At 42.5% G+C, this 26,683-nt stretch overlaps 1 protein-coding gene across 6 annotated transcripts; it reads right to left on the minus strand.

Annotated features, from left to right (window-relative positions):
* Positions 1-3,942: 3,942 nt before the first annotated feature.
* On the minus strand, positions 3,943-15,761 carry bmf2 (BCL2 modifying factor 2). Of its 6 annotated transcripts, none has more exons than XM_069142052.1 (4): positions 15,680-15,761; positions 12,371-12,610; positions 10,718-10,935; positions 3,943-7,841 (listed from the first exon to the last, which is right to left on the minus strand). In XM_069142052.1, exons 1-4 carry the CDS (start codon positions 15,738-15,740, stop codon positions 7,725-7,727), a joined length of 636 nt encoding a protein of 211 aa, XP_068998153.1. In that variant the 5' UTR covers positions 15,741-15,761; the 3' UTR covers positions 3,943-7,724. The 6 variants fall into 6 exon arrangements, with proteins under 6 accessions (XP_068998153.1, XP_068998150.1, XP_068998154.1 ...); XM_069142049.1 differs by having other exon boundaries at positions 15,623-15,757; XM_069142053.1 differs by lacking the exon at positions 15,680-15,761 and adding an exon at positions 15,406-15,438.
* Between the last annotated feature and the right edge of the window lie 10,922 nt (positions 15,762-26,683).

The following is a 26,683-nucleotide window of genomic DNA, read 5'->3' on the forward strand; positions in this document are numbered from 1 at the left end:
CAGCAGTGACTGTGGCTTAGATTATTATTTTAGATCTATGTTGTCTCTGCTCATTTCACCGGCTGTTGCTCAAAGAATATACATTTCTATGGCTTAATCATTTTTAAACAAACCAAACAACGAGACGTGGTTAGTATTTAGTATTATGTAGTGGTGTAGCGGGGCACAGTTTTTGTTAGTTGCAGGAGGAAGAGAAAGTGGGAGAGGTTCAGGGAACGGTGCCAGGGAGAGAGGTAACTGACCCAGGTTTCTAGCATTAACTGATAACTCTCTGCCTATATATTGTCAGTAGCGTGGGGGACTGATGGCTCACACTCTTGAAGACTGCAACATCTCACTTGTCAAGAGAGGACCCCTTTTGTTTCAGTGTGCTCTGTGCTAGGCCAGATAAAGAGCACACAAGCCTTGTGTATAGTTTGTACAGTGTGTGACACACAGAATTTGGTTTATGAAATTCTTTCTTCCAATAACAACCTGCTGTCTATGTTCCCGTGCTAAGAAAGGCCGTGGTGGTATCACTAAGCTGTGAAACACAGTTACTGCATTTTGGTTTTACATGCCTTTTATCCATAAGCAGCACTCTTCTGCAGGATTTAACTCATGCAAAAAAAGTTACCTCCCCCAAAACACAGGTAGCCGTTTGGACACAGCACAGTTATTATAACATGGTCCACAGAGCAGAAACATGTCGGAAATCATGCTATTCCCCGGAGGTGCTCCTCAGCTGCTGCTGCACCAATTTGTTTTGGCCCTGCACCCCGCTACAGTGCTTCACCTGACATGTACCCTTTCAGAGCGACAGGAACTGTTCATTTCCTCAGAGGATGCAGCCGCACCTATTGAGTTTTTATAATGCTGTGCATTTTTTTTCCAAAATGGATGGTATTTCTGGTCTTAATACTTTACTTTGGAGTTTTGAAAAATATAATAATAATAGTGATAATGTGAAATGTTTCCATATATTTCTGTACACAGAAATTAAGTATATTGAGGAAGATAGCCCTCAATAGCAACTCAGTATGGCAAACATGGCAAGTCAACTGTATTTCTTGTGGTAAAAATGGATGTGGCTGACACTCAGGGTGCAGCAACTGTCAGACACAGGAAGGATTCAGAAGGTGATAATTGAAATGTCATCACTCTGTGATACATGTCAGGGAGATTGCTCTGTAGAGTCATTGTTAGTCCAATTTTTTTCCTCACTTTCTTCACAGCAGCCAAATCTACCAAAGCGTTAAGCTGAACAAATCTATGAAAAGTATCTCCACATTACGTATAGAGAAAGTTATTGCAGAGAAAAAAACAAAAAAATCCCTCAGGAAACCCTTTATGTGTCCTTGCTGGCAGCGTCGGGCCAGTCAGGCCACAGTCAGACACCAAAGGGTTAATTTGTTAGCGCTCCCAGGCAGAAAGGCAAGAAGTAAACAAAAAGGAGCCAGGCACTGGAGCTTCTCCTGCTGCTGGAGTCGAGGCGTGACCCTTGAGATAGGCACCAGCTATCATGAGGGCGTCTCCCTGAGTGACTGGCCAGGAGAACAGAGAGGTCTTTGTCAGGCCTGTGTGCAAAAAAAACAAAAAACTGCTGAGCCAAGCAGACCATCAACCCCCCCCCCCCCCCCCCCCCCCCCCCCCCCACACACACACACCCCCACCCTCTGCACACATCCACCCCTCCGACCTCCACTTTTTCTTCCCCCTCTTGCTCCCAGAAGACACACGCATACGCACACACTTGTCGGTATTTACCAGTAGTCCCAGGGGAAGAGGCTTTCAGTCCAGCTGGTGGGAGGTGAAGAGGGGGAATATGGGTCCTGTTTTGTGGTTAAAAAAAGTGTTGACAATATGTTAGCAGTTCATTCTGGGTTGCATTTTTACACTTTAACAAAACCAAAGAGTTTTACACAGTCTGGGTTTAAATCAGCTTTGAAAGACACGTGGTCCTGCCTGGAAGAAAATTCCCACTTCTCATCTCCAGGGATTAAAATAACTCGTGTTTTGTGCGCAACAAACTATGTTTACTGGTCTGCTTGCAATTTTCACAGGGAAATTTTGCAGAGAGCGCAAAAAAAATAAAATAGACAGCCTCAGTTTATTTACTGCCGGGCATAATGAAAATATCTCATAAATCATTATATCAAATTATCGTGAATTTAGAAGCGGGAATGGAAACATTTCATCGGGTCTGTGTACACTGTGTTGTACTTGGAGAACTACAACCAGCACGGCATTATTCTTTGAAGTAACTTGACAGTGGTCATCTTAAACATCTTGTTCTGTGCAAACACAAATCAGTCAGTCTACCTGCGAGTGGTTTGTGTTACATGTCTGTGTTTAAACACAGACTGACTTGCTTATATTAACACACTGTTTGCAAAAAGCTGCAAGTACTGTCTGTGTGAGTAGTAAAAACTGAAAAAGGTGACAGCTGTAACTGCTTTTGTAACTTTATATGAACTCATATCAGCGCGCCCCACAGCGCAACACTGTAGCGTGTTCATATCTTTATGAGGTTCAGGCCTTCTCTGCAAACATGAATTCTCACTTTTCCTGAGGCCATATGTTTCTGCGCCCCCCCCCCCCCTCCCCACACACACACAGACACGTACGTATACACACTCCTTGAACCTTCTTTGCTGCCCCTGTCTACACAAAGCAGCTGCTTGGGGGAGATTGCTTTACAACCCCAGTGACACAAAAGTGAATCACAGTTTATGTAAGGTTGCACATTATCCCCCTAAAGGAGAAGAGCATGTTAAATATATAAAAAACAAAACGGATAAATAAAGTAGTACTGAGTTCCATCGCTGCCTCCAGGTCTCATGAAAACGTCTATTTTTCAAACTACATATATATTTTGGGAATTTCCAGTGGGGTTAAATAGCTGGTATTTTAATCACAGAAGAGTTTTATTAAGGGACATGATTTTTTGGGGGGGGAATGCTACTAATTGTGCCAGCGGAGGCTTGTGAAGTGATGCACACATGACTGACTTTATAAATTAGAATGTGTTTTTTTAGAAACACCAGCAGTGTGACTTTAGGGATGCCAGTATAGGTCAAGTTGGTTTATCTACTACTTTGATCCAAACTGAATTATCTGCAGATCTACCGACATTCATAGTCCTCAAGGATTTACCCTAATAACTCCGGTGCTCCCCTGAGACTTCCTCTAGCACCACTGGCAGCTAAGTTGGTTTTTAAGATAGTTTACTCTTAATTTGTAAAACATCGTATCTTTGTAAAAGCCTACTCAGTGAATTCACACATTTTGTACATTTAATGGTGCTCGGAGGTTGAATCCTATACTGACTTTAGGGATTTGTGGTTTTAACTGAAATATCTCAACAGATAGTGTATGTATTACTCTAAAATGTCTTCATTTGGACATTTGTGTCCCGCTCAGGGTGAATTTTTGTGAATTGTGATTTTTATTTATTTATGAAGAAACACTCCAATCACAGTGTGGTTTTGTTTCTTATCATGGTAACATGTTAAGCTAAGATTGGTTAGTTTTTACCTTAAAACACAACCTTGTCTCACAGAGCTGGCTGAGTCCTCCTTCCTGATCTGGCCAAGAGATGATAGCCCTTTTTTTTTTTTTTTTGAGGAGTTGTGACTTGTTGACCTCTGTATAATAAAAAATTAATTTGCTCTCATTTGTTAATTTTTTTCTTACTTTTTGGGAAACTAAACCCTCCGTTACCTTGTTCCTTACCAAATTGGACCCGAACACCTGGTTTCAACTGGAGTCCTCCAAGTTTTTGAAACTAGGACATGCTAATTATATGGGCAAATACAAAACCCGACCATTGACCAGTGACACAACAAACACGTGTCATAGAAATGCCGACGTGGTTTACTTGTAAACTAGTAAATCTGTGTTTGCTTAGATACATCTCTTGTGTTTTCTGTTTAGTAAAAGAAATGAAGCAATGAAGCCATGTCAATTGTCCATAAAGTTTTAATGAAAAAAAAAACAAAAAAACAGCAATGTACCCATTTAACAACAAAAGAAATTAAGAGAAATTGTAAGATTTTGTGAGCCAAGCTCTTATGTACAGCATATTGCACTAGAAAAAGAACAAACATCCCGCGTCCTCCTCCGATCCCTCCATCACTCCGATGTCGCTCCTGGGCACTTTTCAAACAGCGCAGGAGAAACAGAGCAGTCCCAAAGATAACACAGCCAATGCTTCATCAAAAACTGCTACATCTGGACTGGGTCTCCCTTCATAGGACACATGAATGTGAAATCCTTGAGACCACTCTGAACGTAAAGAAAGCAATGTGAAGACAATACAAACTCTGTGCGCACTGGGCACCGGAGTCCGATATAAGTTCCACTGTTCATTTCACGTGTTAAAAGAGATATTGTGGTTTTCACTCCATTAAATTACATTCAAACCCTTAGGATACAGATCTTTTCAGGAATGTTGGACATGCATTTTTACTCCATTTACATATATCGAAAAAGCCCTTGAACTGAGAGTGACACAGCAGACTTGGCAATATCCCAAATAAAAAAAAAAATGCCATAACATTGAGAAAAGCAATCATAGAAAAGCAAAGGTTGTGTTGTAGCTTTTACTTCTTACAAAAAGGTATGGAAAAATTTTGCGAAATTGATTTTTTTTTTTTTTATTTATTATTTTTTTTTTTATAAAGACAGCAACAGTAGCCGTGTCAAATTCATGTCAAATGTATAAAAAAAACACCAAATCACAGCACTTGACAGTAAAGATGCACTTTCTTGGATATTCAAGAACAAATTGAAAAAATTTGATATTAAAGACACTGAAGGTTGAACATATAACAAATGTTTCACTTGAGTCGAGGTTGCAACAGTGGTTGGTAACAACAGGGTCAGATCAACACCACACCCACTGAGTGGCTGTTCAACCCGTCTCAAATAATACTGGGCACCGTGGTGGCTCATTCCTCCTTCAAATATAAACCCGCAGCCCTACTAGATTGTAGATACTAAAGCACAAAAACAACCCAGACAAGCCAGGCCGATCCAGCATATTACAGATCTTAAAAAGGTTCAAGAATCTAGAGGGGAAGTTCAGCTCAGGAGTAGAAAGAAGAGAGGCGCAAAGTACAATATACAAATTCAAAAAAAAAAATTGGTTTCTTTACAGTGCACATTGCAAACAGTCGTTTCTGATATTGAGAAGGTTTTGCATTGTGAAACTCGCCGTTCGTGCTGAGAGATGTCAAAGGTTGAGCCTGTGCCTCGTGAGCTGATGTGAGAAATCAAGCTAATTTTCTTTTTTTTTTTTCATGTTGATCTCACACACAGAGCCCGAGTGAAACAAGAGCTGTGACCAGTGACTTTTGGGTAATTATGCCAAGCGTTGTTGGTGATGATGATGACGTGGCAGGTTCTGTTCCTCACAAGGCACATTTTGTACATTTGATTGTCTGTTGTTTTTATCTGACGTTGATTTCGTAAAAGACTCACACAATCGCGTGTGAGGATGCACGAGGCACATGGCTTCAGTCCAACCTCCCCGCACACACAGGCATCGAACGCGCAACTGAATGCACCTCAACAATGAGAAGAAAAGGACTGTACACACCGAGATAGCATCTATACAGTAGCACTGGGCAAATATACACACAATAAATTAGAATAAATTATCTCAAAGAAACCAAACAAAAAACGAAACTTGTTCTCATTAAAGACAGGGAGTAGTTAAACACGATGCTCAATGAAAGAGAGTGAGTGTGTGACGATCGGGACTGAGGAGGAGAGAGTGTGTCACAACTATCTGAATTGGCTCAGTGTTCAATGTTTGCAGGAAACAAACTTTTTGTTCAGCTACTCCTGTCGTAAAAAGTTAAAAAAAAAAAACTGACAACCTGTAACACACTTCCATGCTGACGTTGTGTGAAAATGCTTTGGAAAAAGTCAAAAGTATAATAATTTGTTTGCTCGTTCAGCGTTGTCTACTCAAAAGGCAGGTTGTTGTTGTTGTTTTTTTTTTAACAAATACAGCTCATAAGCATGTGTCGGATAATTAACGCAGCTATTAACTACTCCCTGAAGAAAACATAAAGGAGAGAAAAAAAAACCATCAGTGTCTTCAAAAGTTCATATCATGAATCTACTAGACTGAAATAATACATCAAATGAGGAATTTTTAACATCATTTTATCAAAGTCCTTCAAGACTTTGAGGAACAGTGGCTGTGTTGTAGCATAATGTTGCACTAACTTTGTCACACAAGGATGAATAAACCTTCTCCTCTACCAATGTGTGTCTGTGTGTGAATAAAAACAAAAACATAAATGCTTTCTTAAACTGTACAGAAGCTGTCCTTACTAAGTGAAGCTGAGTGTACCACTGGCAGTTTGAGATATCTCATACATGTATTATTAGCACATCCGGTTTGAATCAGTGCTCAAGACTTTTTACACGTGGAGTGAAATAAAATAAAAATGCATCTCTATTACGGTGAACCCCAAAATGTTTCTGCAGCAAATCATTTGCAAAGAGGTGTATTTCATCGAGAATACAGACATGTTTTAGGAAATGTTTGATTGCAAATACAGACTGTCACTGTACTCCCACTGGCTTGAATATTGCTCGCCCCTTTAAAAATGCTGATAAATACAATGCAGCAAAGGGCAAAGTTGCGATTGTCAATCCAGCCAGAGACATAAATCCTGGAAATCTTTGGAAAAATGATGACGTTTATCCAAAGATTTCCACTTGTCTGATTGTTTCCACTTCCCTGATTGTAATCCCACGAGTGAGATTTTTGTTTGACTTTGTGCTTATTTGGTTTCGAAACGAATGCAGATTTTGCAAACGGTAAGCACACACTCCAACAAACACATGATCACAAACATCGTAACCGCGATTACGACGTCGGACCTTGAAATTACTCGACTAAGATATCTTCAGTACACCTAAATTCAAGTATACGTGCTTTAAATGGACAGTGCCTGAATCTACACAGTGGGTCGTTTGGGTCACCTCTCACACCGTGAGCGGTACTGGAGATGGAGGCGCTGACGAATGACACCAGTTGAAGACACGGGTTGAGATAACGTCCCTGTGTCTCCGGAGGAAGCTGATAAAAGACACATCTAAACTGACCAGCACCGTGTAACACCGCCGCAATGTCGTAACAACCATTTTCATATTACCCAGTGTGGAACAGTAAAAGATAAGTCCAGGGCTTATTGTTTTTCAGAGAATAAATTAGAAATGTGCCTCGAGGCCTCAAGGCTTTTAAGTCAGTAACTTCAGCACCGAAATGTCCATGTCCACAGTCTGTCACCAGAAAAAGAGGCCTAATCCTAAAACTGATCTCTTTTCTTGATGCAAAAGAGTGTGTACTGTGGCAGGAGAGAATAAGGCATTCCCTGGACTGATGGAGGTCCTTCACGACTTGAAATACCAAATAAAAAGAGCAGTTTACTGTACAAAATAGGTAATCTTACAAATATTTCGAAAATATCTCTTCAAACACAATGGCTTCTTCTCGGAGAGGCGAAAGCAAAAAAACAAAACAAAAAATAGAACCCAACGAAAACATTGTAATCAGTCTCCGTCCAGCGGTGACCAGTGTCTTCTTCATCTCATCTTCATATTCAATTAGAAAACAAAATCCAAACCCGTGTTCCATCTTACAGTGCCATCTCTTAAAGTCCCATCCCTCGTTTCCGTTTCGAAAAAACGAGGGCCGAGGCGAGGGACAGCAGGAAGTCCCTTCATCTCTGCTCTCCTCTCAGGCGGGGAATGAGACCCTCTCGTGGAAACAAAAACCCAAACAGGGCCATCGTGAGGCGCATCCAGACCGGCAGGTTTTGTCTCTGATGCCTCATAAACTGGGAGGGGAGAGAGAGAGAGAGAGAGAGAGAGAGAGAGAGACACATTAAGTCATCAGTACTGACAAAGGGCTGAAAAAGAAGACTGTTAAATTGCAATCACTACGCTTGTCAGTCATGAAAGTCACTCCGCACGCTCTGATTTCATCAGAACAGGTTTCTGAGGTAAAATTTTGTGAACTGTGGTGAACCCTGTGAGTTGAAACCATATAACAGAGAAGACTGGATGTTTCCAAAACATGAGCCTGTGTCTAGAAAACATGTCTGTCGCACGCACACCTAACTGCAGCAGTTCTCTCATTCCCCGACTGAATTGAACTCTTCTCATAAGTGAAAAAGTTTCTTTTAAGAATTCAAATTTCCAAGCTATCATCTGTAATTCAACACTTTTTTTTTTTTATTTTATTTTTGTTTTACATGTGGGCTGACATGGTTTTATACAGTCCCGCTCATATAAAAAGTGCATCTTTGACTTCGGAAAGAGAAGCTCGATGTGAAATGCTTCCGCAGAAAGTGCTGCTCTATTGTAATTGCAAAGTCAGCCGAATAATGATCAAAACAAAGCAAAAATGGGAACCGCTCTTGTCATTTTCTGTTGAGGGGTTGGGGGCCCACCTGGATCACAGACACGTGAAGGGGGTTCCTGCTGCACCCCCCCCCCCCCCCCCCCCCCACCACCACCACCCCATCGCTGATCCTGCTGGCTCTCTGAACAGCCACGCTCACGTATTGCTGCCTGTTGCATAAGCATTCTCGCTACGATCCCCTCCCCCCTCCCCCTCCTCCCTTCATCGAGGCCTCTACCAGCCTAGCAATCAGAGTCAGGCCACAGGCTATTTGATGGCGAACTAGCAGACTGAACTGAATTGAACCAGCGCCACTAAATGTAACCCTAATTGTCCTTAATTGCCTTAATTCTATGCTGCAGAGCTTATTTAAACAGTACTCTGCTGTTCTACGGGAAGCTCATCTTTCCAAGCTCTTTCTCAGCAGTGGAGAACACTGTATATTTTGTTTGCCCTGGTTAAGTTATTGCACCCTGAATGATGAAGAAACTGACACTGTGCGCCTTTGCCCCTTCACTCAATGGTTAACTTGTGTCACTGGAATAAAGCGCCAACGTTTTATTGGCCACCAAAGTTGTGAAAAGTGACGGACAAACCGCAAAACGCAGTCTGCCTCACGTAAACCATAAAACCCACGCGCATCAGCCCTCACCGGCAACTGCTGCTTGGAGAACCAAGAGAGAAAGTCTAACAATAGCAGCAGAGGCAGTACAGAGAAGCGATTGGATATCATAAAGGACCACTAGTGATTATTCTCCCTTTGGAATATTCCTACAATGGCGGTATCAGATCCTGCAGCATGAAACCAACTTGAGCGCAGACAGCAGACCAAAAAAAAAAAAATCTCTCTTATCTCTTTGTCACAGAGTTACACTGGCAAACCCAAAACACACACAAGAGAGACACACACACACACACACTGAGACAGGCGGCGGGACAACTGAGGTATTGTGGGTAGCCGTCATGTTACTGGCTGCGTCTATAAGTGTGTGAGTCAGACTCTATTTTTAGATTCGCATATAAACAGCCGGCCAAGTCTACCCAGACACAGACGTGCGGCTCACTCCTATTCGAGACAAGTCACGTTGATCTCACCTGTTCTTCCTCAGTCTTTGTCATGACTACGTCAAAACTCAAACCGCATGTCACTTTCTTTTTTGTCTGCTCAACTCTCTCCTCCTACATTCACCACACCGTTAAGTGCTTTTCAAAACATATCAGCCACACCTTGTTGTGAACACAGACCCCCACGACAAAACAGCCACAACAGCAGATAAGAAACTTTACCTATCCCGGTTTATTTGTACTTATCAATTGTGTTTATGGGTATGCGACTAATAGCAGCTCTCAGGGCAGAAAAGTAACTGCTTAACAAACATTTATGCACAATTAACGACTTATCACGCACTACTACGGGGAGGGTATTAAGGCGTAACTATTCACTGAGGAGCTTTGAAAACAGTTGGGACTCGACACTTAATTCCCTTTATCATTCCCTAAGGCTTCATGTGGTATGCTGAGTATAAAGGCTGACTTTACCTTTTAAATTACAGAGCTGAGGCAAGGAGACGTGGGAATTTGGTCAGAAAGTGTCACTCCCAGATGATGGCCTGGATTTCAGCCATGTACATTTATTTTCTTCTGCATTATCCTAGTCTTCCCATTTCCTGGTGTACTGTTACACAATATTGGCAGCACAGTCTTTACCCTTCTGCTCGTACCGAGGTACTGTTTCAGTGATTTCAAGGGTAAAGATGACTGTGACCATAACACCAAACAAAGAATCAACAGAGATTAGTTGTGCACCGTTTCTTAATTTTGAATCTTTCACAAGTTTATTAAATCGTGCCTCAGTGTGGCCAAGAAAGTGGTTGAATCATTGTACATGCTATTTTAGTCAATGTGGGTTGAGGCCGTTTCAGCTGGCAACGTGTTCCTTTTTTCCAAAGAGTGAGCAACCATTTGGCACATTGTGGCTTTGATTTGTGTCTCTAATCAAGTGAAAGCTGACACACATAAAAAACCCACCAATTTAAGTCAACAAAATACAGTTTTAGTCGCAGCAGCCCTGTAGACCCACTGTCCTTTGCTGCTGGCATGCAAAACATGCAGATGTTCAACAGCTAAATAGTGCATTTAGGTATTATCCACTTCTCCTTCGGGGTGATGAAAGTCCACTTGTGCTCATAGTTGGTACACTTTGACACTTAGTGCTTGACAGTGCATACAAGCTCTAGAGCTGTGTGTGTGTGTGTGTGTGAAGAGGGTCATTATCATGGATCTGCTTCACTGCTTGGGAGTGAGGCTTACCAGTTCAACGTGATCCTGGTGGAACTTGTCTCCGATCTCCCGAAGTTTACGACCGATTTGCGCCTCATGGCTCACCCCCACCTGCTCCTCGGGTCTCTCTGCCATCCTGTCATTGTCTTCCCCTCTGCCCTCCTCCTCTTCCTCTTCAATCTGCCTCTCTCCCCGGTCCTCCATGGGCTCAAACTGAGCGGGAAAATGTGACCGCAATCCGGCATTGCCTAAAAGGAAAACATCAAGCTTCTTAAAACTTGAGTTCTTGTGAGGTTTTTAAAATGCTAACAGGTTTCTGTCAGTGTCAGTGCCAAGAGGAATATATGAGACATCAGTAATATCAGCAGTGTTTGATTTAAATGGGTTCAGTTCAGTGAAACTGCTGACGTTTGGTTTTTGAAGTGAGGCTGGACAGTGGAAAAAAAACTCAAGAAACTGAAGACAGCTTTGTGATGAGGCCAATTATCTTCTTACTGGCTTTAGACACAGCTGTGTCTGACTAGCCTAATCATATAAACAATACAAATATGCTGCTAAAATGCTCTCTTAAAACCAAACAGGTTTTATCAGATCTTCTCGTGACTGGACAAACTAAAAGGTAGGCACTCGAAGTACAACTAAGAGTCCACACACACAAAAAAAAAAAAATAGAGAGAGCGTTGGCAGGTGGAAAGCTCTAACACCGTATTAAAACAACAACGTCCTCAGTGATCTGCCGCCTTTTATTGGGCTGGGTCACAGAGTTTACTCTCCGCCTCTAAGCATGCGCTTCCGCAGTCATGCCACTTGGAGACATTTTTTTTTTTTTTTGTTATGTTGTCATGTGTGCAGAATGACCTATTATTCTGCCTCACAGAGGACCATAATATCTCTAAGAAACTGGGGAGGAGAGATGGAACGGAGCCAAAGTGCATGACATCCATTACTGGCTGGATTACAATGAACGACAAGGTAAGAGCAGTCAGTGGTGTTTATGTATTGGTGACTTTAAACCCGGAACAATAAGCAGCTCTCACACACTGATACTGAGTCAACAAACAAACAACATTCTACTTCGACGTTCATTCAATTTGATTAGCATGATGTCACACTGATTTGATTTAGGCATGGGAAAACACTATTGGATTAAAAATGATGGACATATTAGTGCTGGTATGTACCTTTATGTTTGCATGAAAATATTGTTGTCTCTTTTTTATATTTATCAAGACATTCTTGTGTAAAAAAAAAAGTCAAGTGGACTGAATGCAATTATCATTTATCAAATTTAGCTTACGTACATAGGGTACTATGCAATAAAGATAATGCTACACAGAAAACAAACAGGTTCACAGAACTGCTTATTTGTCAAGTTCTCAGCATGCATATTATACTAAAAACTTATCTCACATGACGCGGGAGGTTCATCTTTAAACCTGTCTCAGTTTTGCAGTGATAATTTAAATTTGAATTTAGTTTCTCTAATGGTCCAAGAAAAATGAAACACAAATTGCTCATAAAATCTAACAGCAAAAATGTGAATCATTTGGACCTCTGAGGACGGCCCCCTGCCAGGATCCAATCAGACAAAAGAAATGACTAATCGTGAGAAGTTACATGATTCAGTGATGCGCATTCATTTTCTAACACCGTAAGCCCACATCACTTCACCGGGCTCCTTACCGTGAAAAGGTACGTGAGGCTGCCGGTGCAAGCTGCAGGGCAGTGTTTCGATGCCGTTGTTGTTGTGGCTCTGCGACGTGGACATGGCAGCAGTGACGGCAGCGAGGGCCTGTCCGGTTGCGATCTGTGTGGCTCGGTCTTCGTATTTGACGTCCCTAAAGGGCGTTCCCCAGAGCTGTGAGATGGGCCGTGACATGTCCTCCTCCTCATCATCCATCCGACGCCTCAGCGGTAAACTCCCTGGAGAGAAGAGGGGGACACAAGATGGAAACTTAAGAATGAGATGACAGGCAGGTGTGCACAAGTGTTTTCAGAAGTGCAAATATAAAATGTTTTTGAGGGCCTATGTTTGATTCATAGCTATGTGTTCATGATCTTTAGCTTGCAGGTAATTTGGGTTTGATTTGTTTCAAAACCAGACAAATATCCTCCTGTTACCAGTGGAAACTTTGCCCTCTAGCAGATGGGAAATTATCTCGCCGTGTCTGCATTAAATGGAAATAAATCATTAGTCATTATAATGCCCAGTAAGAGGCTTATGCTGCATGTGATAACACTGAAAACAAATAAGCAGAGGTGGATCATGTCAGAAGAAAAGATGGCTCTGTAAATGTTTATGTAAAGAAAGGCAGACATCAGATGCAACTGAGGCAGTAATCTCTTTTCTTTTAATATAGGGATGAGCAGCAACAGGAGCCAAACGTATGGAAACACCCTGTGCAGGGGGACCCAGTGGGCGGCTAAAAATGCTACGCCAGATCTGCTACCCTTCCGCAGCAGATTTTGCCAAGCTGTTCCTGATAAGGTGCCAAATTGTAATTGAGCGCCAACAGATCCACCGGAGAGGCTTCTTTTCCCGCAGAATTACCTTAATCTGAACAGTGTGCCGCACAGCAGAGTACAGTCAGGAGATTAGGTTCCTCCTGCACAGTTCTGCTGCTCAACAATCGTTGTTCCCTCTTGCCACCACACAGTCACTGGGTAGCTGTGCGTCCACGCTATTAACCCGCACGCACACACATACACAGAGCAGTGGGCAGGGAGTGAAACCCTCAGTGAAACCAAAGTTCTGGCGAGACTGTTATGCACTGCGTGCAGCGCCTGTTTCACGCGGCAGATAACAAGTTTCACTCCATCCTCAACTGTGCCTGCTGAACACAAACACTCTCTTCCTTGTTGGCCACATGCCACAATCTACCGAACTACTGTTATATCATTTTGTCAAGGGCGCCTGTCTTTTCCTTTTGTTGTGTAAGTGGAGACAAATGGGCTGGGCTGTCAAATGCAAAAGCTGAAACTGGATACACTGGTATTGTGTTTACCGAGCAAGGCGGCCTCAGTCATGTATCTCTTTGCATGATGTCATATCACATGGAGTCAAAGGAGGAAACTACTTTTTGACCAGCTGTGGAAAAAGCACTTTGACTACCAAGGCCATGTTATGAGAAGAAGTTATTGCAAGATGTGTATCTTTGAATCAGATTGTGTGCTTAATGGTAAATTAAAAACAAACAAACATAATGAAAGACTCACACATCCTCTGGCCTCCTTTCTTCTCCAGGCATTTCAGAGTGAAATGTGTCTACTTCGCCAATGCATGCTAATTAGTTGTGCACTACTGAAATTCAAAACAGGCCTAATTTGTACTAACGTCTCCGTCAGGCAAGTTAAGTACAATATTAATTAATGCTACGCAAGCAGCAGGGGCATCTGTGCAACTGTGCATCAAGTTTCTCTAACATCAAATGTGCACTTGTGTTGTGTGTCAATTGCAATGTAAGCCCTGTCTTGAATTTCCACTGGCAGTTAACAGAGGACTGGCAATATTACCATAGTGTCAGACACATAAAAACAAACATAGACAGGGAGACACACAAAAAGACATCATATATACACACACACACACACACACACACACACAGACACACAGACACACACTGCTTGGGGCTGCAGGGAGGCCTGGCAGCCACCACAGTGCTGGTCAAAGGCTCAAAGCTCCAGCAGAAAGTGGCTCCCTCTGCTGCACCATCTGTGCACTGGGCTCTCCTCCACGTAAAGCCCGGGCAGGGGGAGCACACACACCGAGCTCAGCTGCTATTTCACTTGTAACTAGCAATACACATCCTGTGGATAACAGTGTGCAAGTGACATGCTCCAATAAAGTCATGAATCGTACGTTTTCTGGAATGGAAACATACAAGAGCTGCTCCAGCTAAAGGTTTTGCATTTGTACGACGTTAACAAGGGGTTGCAAATGTGTTGTAGTTGCGCAAGTAGGAGAAAAAAAAAAAAAAAAAATCGCCGATATTTACATCACATTGCCCATTTAGAGTCTCACCGGAGATCTTGCTGCGCTTCACCCGCACCAGGAGCACAATATCCCGGGCAGCTCAGCGCCGACCGCTCATCACAGACATCCACAAAACGAGCAGCCATCACATCCTCTATTAAAGAAACGCGATACTGACACGACAAATAACAATAACAACCGCCGCCTAACCAGTGAGTTCAAACCAATTCGTTTCCGTTTTTGTCGTATAAAACAGCCTCCAACTTACGCACGGGTTTTTAACCCGTGACAGCAACATACTAGCCGTGTTTTACCCAAACATTAAGGACAACGTTAAGTCAATACTCGCCTGGCTCCCATTCTCCCATGTTGACACGTTTTCCTTGTAAACACACGTGAAATGAGCCCATCCCTTCACTCATTCGAAGAAAAGGAGTTAGTGAAATGTACACGGGGCAAGTCATTTACTGTCCGAACTAATTAAATTACGCGATAATTACCTGTAGTGTGTAATAATAATAATAATTAAAAAAAATAATAATAATAATAAAAAAACTGAGGAAAAAAAAAAAAAGCCGCAGACCAACGCTCTAGTCAAAGACCGGTGGACATCAGCCGGGACGTGGAGAATCCAAAACGCGCGAGAGGGGGGACGCATTTCACCCTCCCGTCAGTTCGTCCGTGGAAACAAGAGAAAGGAAACTGGAAACCGAAATAAACTTAACAAACGCCGTGCGCCGCGTACCCGAACTGGCCCGGTGGGTCCGCTCCATCCCCCGTCTCCGTCTGCCCGGACATGCGCCCCCCCCCCCTCCACCTCCACCTCCCTCCAGCGAAGAGCGCATTTGCTCCCCAGAACCACTGAGCACGCGACGGGGTAATAAGTAAGGTTGTTTTTTTTGTTGTTTTTTGTTTTTGTTGTTGTTGTTGAATTTTTGAATACGAGACCGTCTCACACTCACCGCCAGTAAATGTGTTTTCCGTGGTGATCGGTGGTATCTTGACAACTCGCTTGTTACCTTGTTTCCAGCAGACTGTGGTGATGAGACTTGTATCCCTCTTTGCGTTACAACCACTCATGGATGTTTGCTGACTGAGAGAAGGGTTTGTGTTTTTTTTTTTTTTTTTTTTCCTGTGTCAAAATGGTCCGCCCTTTGCGGCTCGGGTCCGCCCATTCTTAATAACGTGAAAGGAACAGAGTCAGCCACACAGTTGTTATGCAAATACAAACGCGGTGAAAGGATATATAAAATATATAGCTATATTTGACGTTTGTATTTGAGCAAATAAGTCGTGATGGCGGAAGTGAACGCACCGTTTTCCTGGGTAAAAGTAGTAATGGCACGCTTATTGCACTAAAAAAATATATATATATGTATTTAAGGAAAAGGCAGATTAATCCATCCTTTTCCATTTTTTTTTTTTTTTTTTTAATGCCTCAACAATTTTCGCATTTAAGGTAAGACTTTTAAAAGCTGCGACACACTTAAGCATGACATGTTGAGCTCATGCTGTATTGTTGTTGGGAAAAAAAAAAAAAAAAAAAAAAAAAAAAAAATATATATATATATATATATATATATATATATATATGCGGCGTCTGGCCCTTTAAGAGAACAACCCTCCTCGCCGAGCATAAGCTGGTGACACGGTGCGGACCAATCAGATGGTTTGTTATGGTCCCGCCTTCTGCTTCGTGTATCCAGACACGTGGAGGGGGAAAAAACACAAACCCAGAGAAGACATGTGACTGCTTTCAGCGCTCAGCTCAGCTGATTGGGAGCCGCTGCTAGATGGAGTGGTTGCACCCACCCAATTGCTGGGGTCGACGTGATGATGAGTTTTGTACTGTCAAGGCAACAAATAGGTCCACTAATGTTACTGTCACACATGGATGTCAGTTGAATAGATTAGCCAAGGTGATCAGGAAATGCATGGCAGTGTCAAAGTATTTTTTTTTGTCTGAACGTGTGTTCATGCAAACAATAAACACAATATAGGCACTTTAACATATTATACTACTCTTCTACTTATGTATGAGTCATTAATATCTACTAATAATTATGCAGATTATGATTTGACACGTAAAACCTATGGTCAATTTATATAATTGATGCATTGTTTCAGATGAAGTTACTCAACATCTTGGGTCTGTGTTATGAGTCCTTTTTATTATACTTGTAGTATATATTGCAAGTAAAGTTTAAGTGCAGTATTTCTACCATTAATGAACAATACTTTGTTCATCAATGAACATAATATAACAAAACATAACATAACATAACAGTATTCAAATGTCCTTAAATGCATCCTTGCTTGACAACAATGCATTCATGTAAGCATTGAGCCATTTTCTCTTGGGCCCCTGAGGGCACCTATGGTGTCCTCCTCTGATAGATGCACAGTGACACCGGCATAGACAACAGCCGTGGCTGTTGACCCTCATTGCACGGTGGGGGGCACGCCTACTCATGGCATCACTCAAAACAGTAAGAAAAAAAAAGTACAGTGAAATCAAGTAAAAAGGGGTTACTGAGTGCAAAACAGCTACACAAGAAAAGTGGGACTATTTGATCCTTGAGCGAGTCAGATTTTCCCCAAGAGATCATTTCTGGATGGCAGCAGATGCTGCTGCTCTTGTGTGTGTGGGGGGGGTGTTGGTCACCCCGTGCACCATGTTATGTTTTCACACTGTCCTTTGTTGTACAGCTGGCAATGTGCGAAATGTGATTTTCTCAACTTTTCACCAAATTCCCATGCACAGTTTATTGGCAGACGAGCAAACAACCCCTGCTTAGCCTTGTTAAAGCTGCTGGTTGACAGCTCCCAACCCCCCATCCACACCAGCCCCCTTCCCCCCCAATCCTGCGGTGAAAGGGACCCCACCCAAAATTGGGAAGAAGCGTTTAGATGGTGGTTGGTTCTGCTTCCTCCCTCTCTCACTCTCTGTGTGTGTGTGTGTGTGTGTGTGTGTGTGTGTGTGTGTGTGTGTGTGTGTGTGTGTGTGTGTGTTCCAATAAAACCCATCAGTTGTCAATCAATGAACACGCATGCAGATTGCATGCATAGGAATGGACAAAAATAAAATCACATTTAAAAAAATTTGGCCACAGAAGCCCACGTCCCTACTGTCAGCACCTTGACTGCAGCTACGTAAATTAAATCACAACTTGAACAAGGATTAAACTGCCTTAGTTAATTAGCAAAGTAATTTAGATTAACCCAAGGTTTATGTTGGCTGCAAATAATTGTGCTGGATGCATATCATTTGAAGGACATGTCAATGCTATGAATGAGGATTATTACTAATAAATACCTCATTATAGCACCTTTTGAAAATGAAAACAGAAACTTAAAAATGAAGTTGAAAATCCCCACTGAAATTAAAAGGTAAAAAGTATCAGTTTTGTTGCAATTTAATGTGTTAGTAAAATTTAATTAGTCCACTGTGTGCTGCATTTGAAAAACAAAGAAATGAAAAAATAAATCGAAACGCCCATAACCCTTTCATCACTTTCTCCCCCGAGTTCCCTTTATCAATAACTAATTAGTGTTCCCAAACAATAGCTCGAAGAACTGTGCATTTCAGTCACACTCACTTATCTCATTGCCAGTGGACTCTGGGGTATACAGTAGTTTTTCATCAGTTAAACTGTGGTTTGGTTAGAGTTTTGTTTTTTGTTTTTTAACACAGAGCTCTTATCCACATTTGGGTTGCAAATCAGATTTTTTTTTTTTTTTCCTCTGTTTTGGGAGAACATAACATGATGCGCTGTCAATGCAAGAGATTCAGAGACACAAAACACCATGTATTGTGCAATCTCATCCACTGTTTGAAGTCATTTGCTGTCTTTTACTTTCAAGTGCACTATTTCAACCTCTTTGAAGAGGGATAAACAGCCTTTGTGTTGGTGCTGAACTCAGAACTTGTCATCTAAACTGAAACTTCCAGTACCTCTAATGTGTCAGCCGCGGTGGCAGGCAACGTGTCCCAGCCCATTTTTGTCTGAGCAATTTTTGCCAGGGAGGCATTCAAAAATTCTCCACAGTGAGTTATTTCTGACTACGTGCTGCCAGCAGAGGTGATAATCCCCTGAATGTTGAAATTTTTCAAAGTTCACTGCATAATGATACAATTTGCTTTGTGGCTTTTTCCCTAATGGTACCTGACATCCAGACGCTTTGTCTACTATCTTCAATTCCTTCCACACCCAAACAACTCTGTCATCGTTTGTGCTTGTACAGCATTTACTTTCACATCCCAATTTCATGGTTTCTGTCCCTGTGCCATTTCATTATCTACCTAAATCCCTGTTTTAAGAGACTGTTTTTCACGTAAATTGATTGTGAAATTACGTGACAGCGATGCCAAGTTTTCCCAGGTTATTGGAAAGCTCTGTCCACCTCCGCCCCCTCCTCCCTCTGCCTATTCTGTCAACACCTCTTGATTTTAACCACAGGTACAGCAGGGGCTCAGCGAATGAATGCGGCTCTCCCAGGGTTCATCCAAAGGTAACACATTTGAAGCCCAGAACCACCCGAGGGAAACACTTCCTTCACGATTATGTGTATTTTGACACCGCTTTCATGTGATGAATTAAATGTAATCTTATACATAAGTAATGCAGGGCATGTTTTGGAAGGCTTGTGTGAAAATGGATTGTGGCAGTGTGTCTTTCAGTTTGCCTTCATGTTTCCAGCTGCGATGGCAAGTTGCAGTAAATGAGCACCTAATGATTACTGAGCAGCAGCAGCTCAGGTGGTAAACAAACCATTTGTCAGGCAGAGTGGCAGCGTGATGGCACCTGTGCAACATCCAAAACAATTCCTCGATCCAATTTGCAGGTGTCCTTGCACTGCTGTATCGTTATGGATTATCGTTGTCACATTGTCATAGCTATCCCATTTGATGTCGTGAAATCCAGTACGATTTTATGATTTGCCTGTATTATAAACAAAATGCACATATCACACTTGTCCAGGTAAATTTTCTGTAAGTAGTGAAACAAAGGCAGCCAGACTTATTTGGTCTTGAATTCAATTCAACACTCATTAAAGCGGTTTCAACAGCTCACCCGTTAGAAGTGAACAGCAAGTCCGGCTGCGTTGGACTCGCTACTCTTTTTCCTATGAACTGGATGATTGAGATTCTTCATACTTGTCAATCTTTACTCCAGATGACCCAAGAAAGTGTTACAAAACTACAAAACCTCCCAATCTGGGCCTGAAGCTTTGTTTAGCAGTGAAAGAGCTGACTAACAACAGACAGATTGTTTTAATTGTAGGTGAAACCAAGTGGCTTTGAGCAAACTACTAGACTCCAAAACTCTACCCTGCACCCAAACCTGTGTAAATGGATGTTGAAAGTAAGTAATGTTTGGACCTCTAAAGGATAACTTCAGGTCTATTCATTTGTAAAACAAAAAGTACTCAACAGAATAATTACAAAGAGGAGAAATACAGCGATGTCTGGTGGCGCAAGACACAAATCAAACCGTTTAGCCAGATTATTTGAACAGCTGTATTCAGAGATGAAACTACTCAGCCCAACCTCACGAGAAAATCCCAACAATGGTTGATTGTTTAAGAGTTAAAATGACCAATGTTTACGTAGTTGACTTCTGGCGTCATAGTAATTATGACGGGATCAAAAGAGGAAGTCACGTGACGTAGTATAAAGAATATAAAGTCTGCAAATGGGGGGAGGTTGGTGTGGCGGGATGGGTCAAACACAGCCCAGTTCATAACCCCTTTGAAAACAAAAGTGAGCTTTGAGATATTTTAAACAACCCATGTAAATTAACTTACATATCTTATGTACACCCACGTCACGTATTTACATTAACTTACCTAACAAACATACAGATTTAAACCTAAACCATCTTCTTCTAAACCAAACCAAGTAGTTTTGGTGCTCACGCCATAATGACCGTGACCGTTTAACAACGTAAACCAACTGTTTCTTATTGTCACGATGACGATGAAAGTCCAGTATGTCTGTCTCTGGCACTGTCCAATGATCATATGTCGTTCTGGCAAATGAACTATTCTATCGTTTAGGTAAGAGGATGTCTCGGACACAGTACGTCTTGTTTTTTTGTTTTGGTAGGAGGACTCGATGGACTACCGTAAGCACAGTAAGCTCCAACCTGAAGTAGGTAGTCAGTCTGTAAACTGTGATGGTTTTGATGGAGCATTCAGGTTATAATTTTATAATTTTATTTTGAGGTTCTCGTCACAAAAAAAAAAAAAAAAAAAGTAGTAAGGCTAACGTGCAAGTTTCTTAAAAACCCAAACTTGTATCCTGGTAATGTTAACATGTCCATATTGGAGGATTTCACACATGACCAAGTCCAATTGAGTTCCAGTATAGTCAGCACTGTAGGGTGCCCTTCATCTGGCAAGGCTGAAAGCGAAGGTCAGGGAGATTATAGTGGTGGATGGACAGGCAGGGAAAAAGTAAATCAAACTTTTCATGCGGGAGACTGAACTCATGTCCCATTAAAGAACGGCAATTGTCTGGTGACATGTCTGATGAGTATGTTCCACGTCCTTTTTCACACAAATTAACTGACTTTGCATGAATTTTTATTGGACGTAGTAGTTCTCAAAAATGATCATGTCATTCTGAAGTTGCTGCGCCCTTTGTTGCTGTGTTTTGAAGGACAATGAAGTGGATGCACAGTGGTCGATTGTCCACTCACTTGCTGCTTTCCACTTTAATTCTTGTAACTCTGTGTGCACTCAAGTGGAAATAATGGGATTTTGGGAAGCCCTTATCATATGTGACGAGCTGTTTCACTCCGTTGACAGAAGGGTTCAGGGGGGTGAGGAGATAACATGTTGGCAAAAGATATGTCTAAGTTTGTTTTTAAGGGTGGCAGAGTCCGAGCTATTCCGTAAAACACCAAAACCATTCATGTTTAACTTGCAACGGTGGTATGTTTGACAAACGTTCAGGTGCCTCTGTACAAGCTGTACCACAGCATGTGCTTCTGCAGTTCTTCATCTCTGCTTTTATACACATCCTCTTCAGAGATGTCACACAATTTTCTAAATACTCCATTGGCTGCACAAGTGTTGGTAGGTAGGTGCTTTGCAGTGGATTAAAAAAGAAAGCAACGCTAAATCAGCGAAGGAAGGAGACATGGATGGAAATAGAGTTGGAGTTGCTCTTGTTTCTACGGTAACTGTCGACGGGGAGGTACCAGGGATGAAAGTGGAGAGAAAACAAACCTCCCCGCTCCGATGGCAACAGCACAGCAATTGGTTCTCGTTTCCTGCGAGGACAGGAAGAAAAAAAAAAAAAAAAACATAACAAGGTCCCCTAGTAGCCCAGGAGACACAGTTCGATGTTGCATCAGAAAGCAAGAGGCAGGGCAAAATGAACACGCGCTCGCAAACATGCACACTCAACTTGTACATGCACATACACACACCCACACACACACACACACACACAATCACATGCTCCACTTCACCCTGCAGCCGCCCCTCCCTCTCCTGCTCTCCCACTCTCCCGCCAAAAACATCTACAGCACGTGAAACCTGCCTAGAAACCGAGGGGAAACTTCCGCCTTGCTGTGATTGGCTGAGCTCCCTAGCAACCGTGTATGTCTAACCAGCCAGTCAGGCGCATTGTGAGAGGCACACTGACCCAATGAAACAGATTATTCAGAGGCGCGGGCAGGCACAGTGACCTGGTAACAGTCAGGAGAAGAAGTCAGAGAGACGCTTTGGGGAGAGAAGAAAACCTTTCGTGATTGGCTCGCAGATTTCCTCTTTGTTCTGATTGGCTTGATGCTCTCTTCTTTGCAGTCATTCATACATTTCTCTGCCTGCCTCAGCATTAAGCTCCTCTGCTTCCTCCACCCTCAGCCGGTTCGTTCAACTTCCAGTGGCCACCCTGCCCTCAAGGAAATCCGCTGCCGAAGGTCAACGCAAAGACTGCGCTGCTGAAACGGGATTGGTTCGGACGAGCAGGAGCAGAGCAAGATCCTAGTAACAAGTCTACCTCATCGTGTCAGCGCAGGATTAAAGCCTGTGATCAACAACTTGTTAAACCGCACAAGTGCCGGTCCTGTTGTTTCTGTGATGAGCTTGTTATTGCCTTGCTCGTAATGGACATGGGCCAGTGAAAGGCATAATTAACTTTTCACTTAATAATGCAGAGTTTGACAGGGCTGTTCTCCAGGCAAGTTGCAAGACACAAATGATCAAATGGTTAGTTTGTTTTGAGAAACGTTGCTTTTAAAGGCAGCTTGGACGAAAATCTTTTCGAGCTTTCCAAACTGCTTGTTCCAGTAGTGTGGGGAATTAATGTCAATACCCCGCAGGATCACGAGTTCACATTGAATAGTTAATGAGATAGGGGAGAGAAGGACTCAAATAGTGTTGCGAATCGAGCATGCCGTGCATGCAGCCTAATTTAATATAACTGCAGGCAAAAACTCACTCAGGCAGGAACATTATACTGGGATGATTAGTAAAAACAACATCGCCGTCCAACACCGAAATTGCTCCTAGCTCCCTAAAAAAAAACCTGAGTTGACTGGAAGATAAACCAAATCTATAATAGAGAATTATTTTTTTTGCTTTCAAGAACAAATACTGCTGTGTTTTATTTATTCTACACCGAATGTGTAATTTAAATTGTTATATGGAGCTCACAAGTGTTTTCACGCCAGCAGAATAATAGACAACCTGCCGGGAAGTACGTTGTTCATGGGATGACGAAATAAAGTATCCCGATGCGAGATATGCACGCGTTAAAGAAACTGCTCTCAAAAAGGTTTTATTGCACTTAAAGCTGCAGACTTACACCTATCAATGAACGTCCATTACACTGGTGCCTTTACCAAATGAGTTCGCACAGTGTTGTTTGAACCTGCAGATAAATCTCTGCGTTTTTTTTTTTTTTTTTACCTCCGTTATCTGATGAGACTTTCCTGAGCTGGCCGGATGAACGCAAATCAGGCACCAGCCTTACGAGCTGGCTTGGAAATCTCTGTTAGCATTGGGGCCAAACTTCCAGTTAACACGCCGAGCGCTCGGCCAAGCTGAAACTCGGCCGAGCGCTCGTTCAGCTGAGTGTCAACCTGAACGAGGAGGAAATAATTGCAGTCATGCATCCTGCTCTTCGTATGCGTGTGTTTGTGAACCCGAGTCAGTCGGTGTGTATGCTCTGCCGTGTGTGATAGAAGCTGACTTTGTTCCCCAAATGAATTGCGAATAGGAGTCCCCTGGGTGCCTGCTAGCCTGAGGAATTATAAGACTAAGATCACATTGCGTTTAGCAGTTATCACAGGAGGGTTTTTCATATGGGAATGTTCTTCGTATGTTCTTGTAATCGTAGATGTGAGTTTCTACCATATACCTACTGTCAAAGTGAATATTAGGTCGTGGGAGTTTAGCATAGTCTACATGAGTAAAATTGAGATTAAAGGAAGCCTAGCGGGCCCTGTATCATGAAACAAATCAGACATCAGAAGGTTTGATCTTCAAAGTGGAAATTCAACCTGTCACTACTCCTAGAAACTTTGCAAACAGCAGGGTCAGCAATAAACTCTTTTCCTGCACAGACCTTTATCTTACATGCTCAGGGTTGGCAGTCTTAGTTTCTTTCTTTGCCAAAGCCTCATTAATGTCAGAAGGGGTGACCTCAAGACAAACAACCCTTTAGGGTCTTTCCAAATGGCCCGCAGTGCTGATGACTCACCTAATTTAAAGTTGCACTTAAAGGAACCATAAATCCTCCCTTTAAACATGAGGCTCCATCTTTTGCTTGTGTCGTCACTTTTCAAAAGCCAATATGTGTCATGATTTCTGAGATTTTTATGTCTTGCATTACGTCACCTCCCCAAGCTATAAGGATTTACATATCCTTGGGTTTGTGCTGGGGATCAGCGGTACGCCGTGCTCATCCGTGAAATGACCTATTCAACTTTTTTTTTGTTTGGCCTGTGGAGGATCGTCTTTGCTGTCTGTGTGAAGCTAATTGGATACAGCAGAGCACCAAGCCATGCTTCACAGCCAAAAGGAATAAATCCAGGAAATAAAACATAAAGGTATTGTCTCTATGAAAGCAATGTGCACTCAGCATTTTAAGCACATCACCGTCTCCGGAAAGGACTGGTAGAAAAAAAATGAAAGCTGTCGGACAGGTCTGTGAATAGACAGTAAAATCCTCTTTCTTCCTGTAAAACACAGACATGTATACACACCGATTCCACAGGATGTAGTATTTTCATGCAAATAAGTAAGCAGGAAATACCAAGGAAGGGGCAAATACATTCATTCACATTTGAGCAAATTTCATAATGTTTGGCTATAAATCTTCTTAATACTGCTCAGCCTCGTTTTTATCATCTCGACACACGCACGGTTGTTATTATGGTATGATTAAAAACCGAGCCCTCTCTCGTGGAAAGAGAATTTTAAATTAAACAAATGCTGGTAACTTTGTAGCTTTAATTGCTTCTCGTTTATTTATTCAGCTCTGACCTACATAGCAACTTTAAAAAAAAAAAAAAAAATCGTTTACCTACCAAATCAATTATTGCAACTTGGATTAGGAGACTTTAAAGACCTACTAGATTTTCACAACATCACCTCGCTGACATGGTTTAAAGATACAGCAAGTAAAAATCAATGGAGCAGCTGCTCCTTTCTTTGAAATCTATCAGACTTGTGCAGCTTCCTGGGCAGCCCTGGTATCTCAGGGGGGTCAGCAGCTCTAAAGGATCTCCACTGTGCTCAAGATTGCCTGGAGGTGACAGCCGCCCTCTGATCTACCAGCCCTCTGAAGATCTAAGGACAGACTTTGCCCATATCGTCAGTCGCAAGCGCTGCTCACATTAAACAGTGGCACTTGAGCGAGCCACACAGACACCCAGCAGGAGCCCTTCCTGAAAATAAAGAGCGAGTTACAAATGCAGAAAAGGAGACAGATAAAACCAAATCAGTCCAAGGCATGTACTGAATAATTCTAAGGTTGTCTTAATTAGGCAGTCATTATCCAGAGGCTCAGTCAGTGCACAGTAGAGTCGTGATGGAAAGCATTTTAACTAACACCCACCATGTTTCACACCTCGGATGTTAGAATATGCTGAATGTTATTTTGTAGCCCTCAGCAGCAGCTTTAACAAAATTTGTCAGTCGCTGTTAAGAAATGATCCAGTTACCACGCAGGAATTTTATGCTTCAAAATTCTATTTTCTGGTCAATTTAAGAGAGCAGGAGGAGGCTGCATGACTGAGCTGCAAATTAATTCTACTGTCTTTACACTGGCTTTCTTTCTCCTTTCCCAGGGGCTTTGGGTGACACACAGCTTTCTGTCACCGCCACCCGCAGCACATGGGCAGCAGATGTTGGCGGTCTGTGTGTGCCAGGATGATATTGGTACCATTACACCATCAACAGATGTGGCGACGTTTCAGGTGGAGAGTTTGACAAACACACCTGTGGCCGGGACCACCTGCTTTTGACGACCGGCGCATTCTCGCAGTTCGCGGTAAGTGGACTTAAAGAAGCTGTTCTGAGTTCGCTCTGTGTGTGGGAGGAGTGGTGATGCCACGCTCCAGAAATAAATCCGCAAGACCAGCCCTGTGCGCGGCTCTTTGAAGCTACGAGCTAAATGCTAAAGTCAGCATGCTAAAATGCTGCAATTCTAACTTGGTAAGGATTAGCAGGTATAATGTTTAATGTTGCGTTCGAACGGAGCTCGTGACCTCATGGTAACTACATCGAAAGTCGTGTGTACAAAAGCAAAGAGCTTACCAAGTAGCAGGCGGGTATTTTCCCCTGTGATTGTAGTCCGGACATGCTCGTATTGGCGTTCACTCAGCCACTCTGAAGGCCGGACCGAGCTTTCAGCCTTTGCATTACCTGCATCACGTTACTCGCCAGCTAACTTGCTCATTTTCGAGCCTCTGTGACTTCGACACAGCATCCATGTTGCTGTTGGCCAGTAACGGCGTTCTCATGACTTAACCTCTTGACCTCATGCCCACAATGCAAACGAC

This window comes from Embiotoca jacksoni, unplaced genomic scaffold (assembly GCF_022577435.1).
Source record: "Embiotoca jacksoni isolate LCO1_2020_lvr unplaced genomic scaffold, fEmbJac1.0.p SCAF_96, whole genome shotgun sequence".
NCBI lineage: Eukaryota > Metazoa > Chordata > Actinopteri > Embiotocidae > Embiotoca > Embiotoca jacksoni.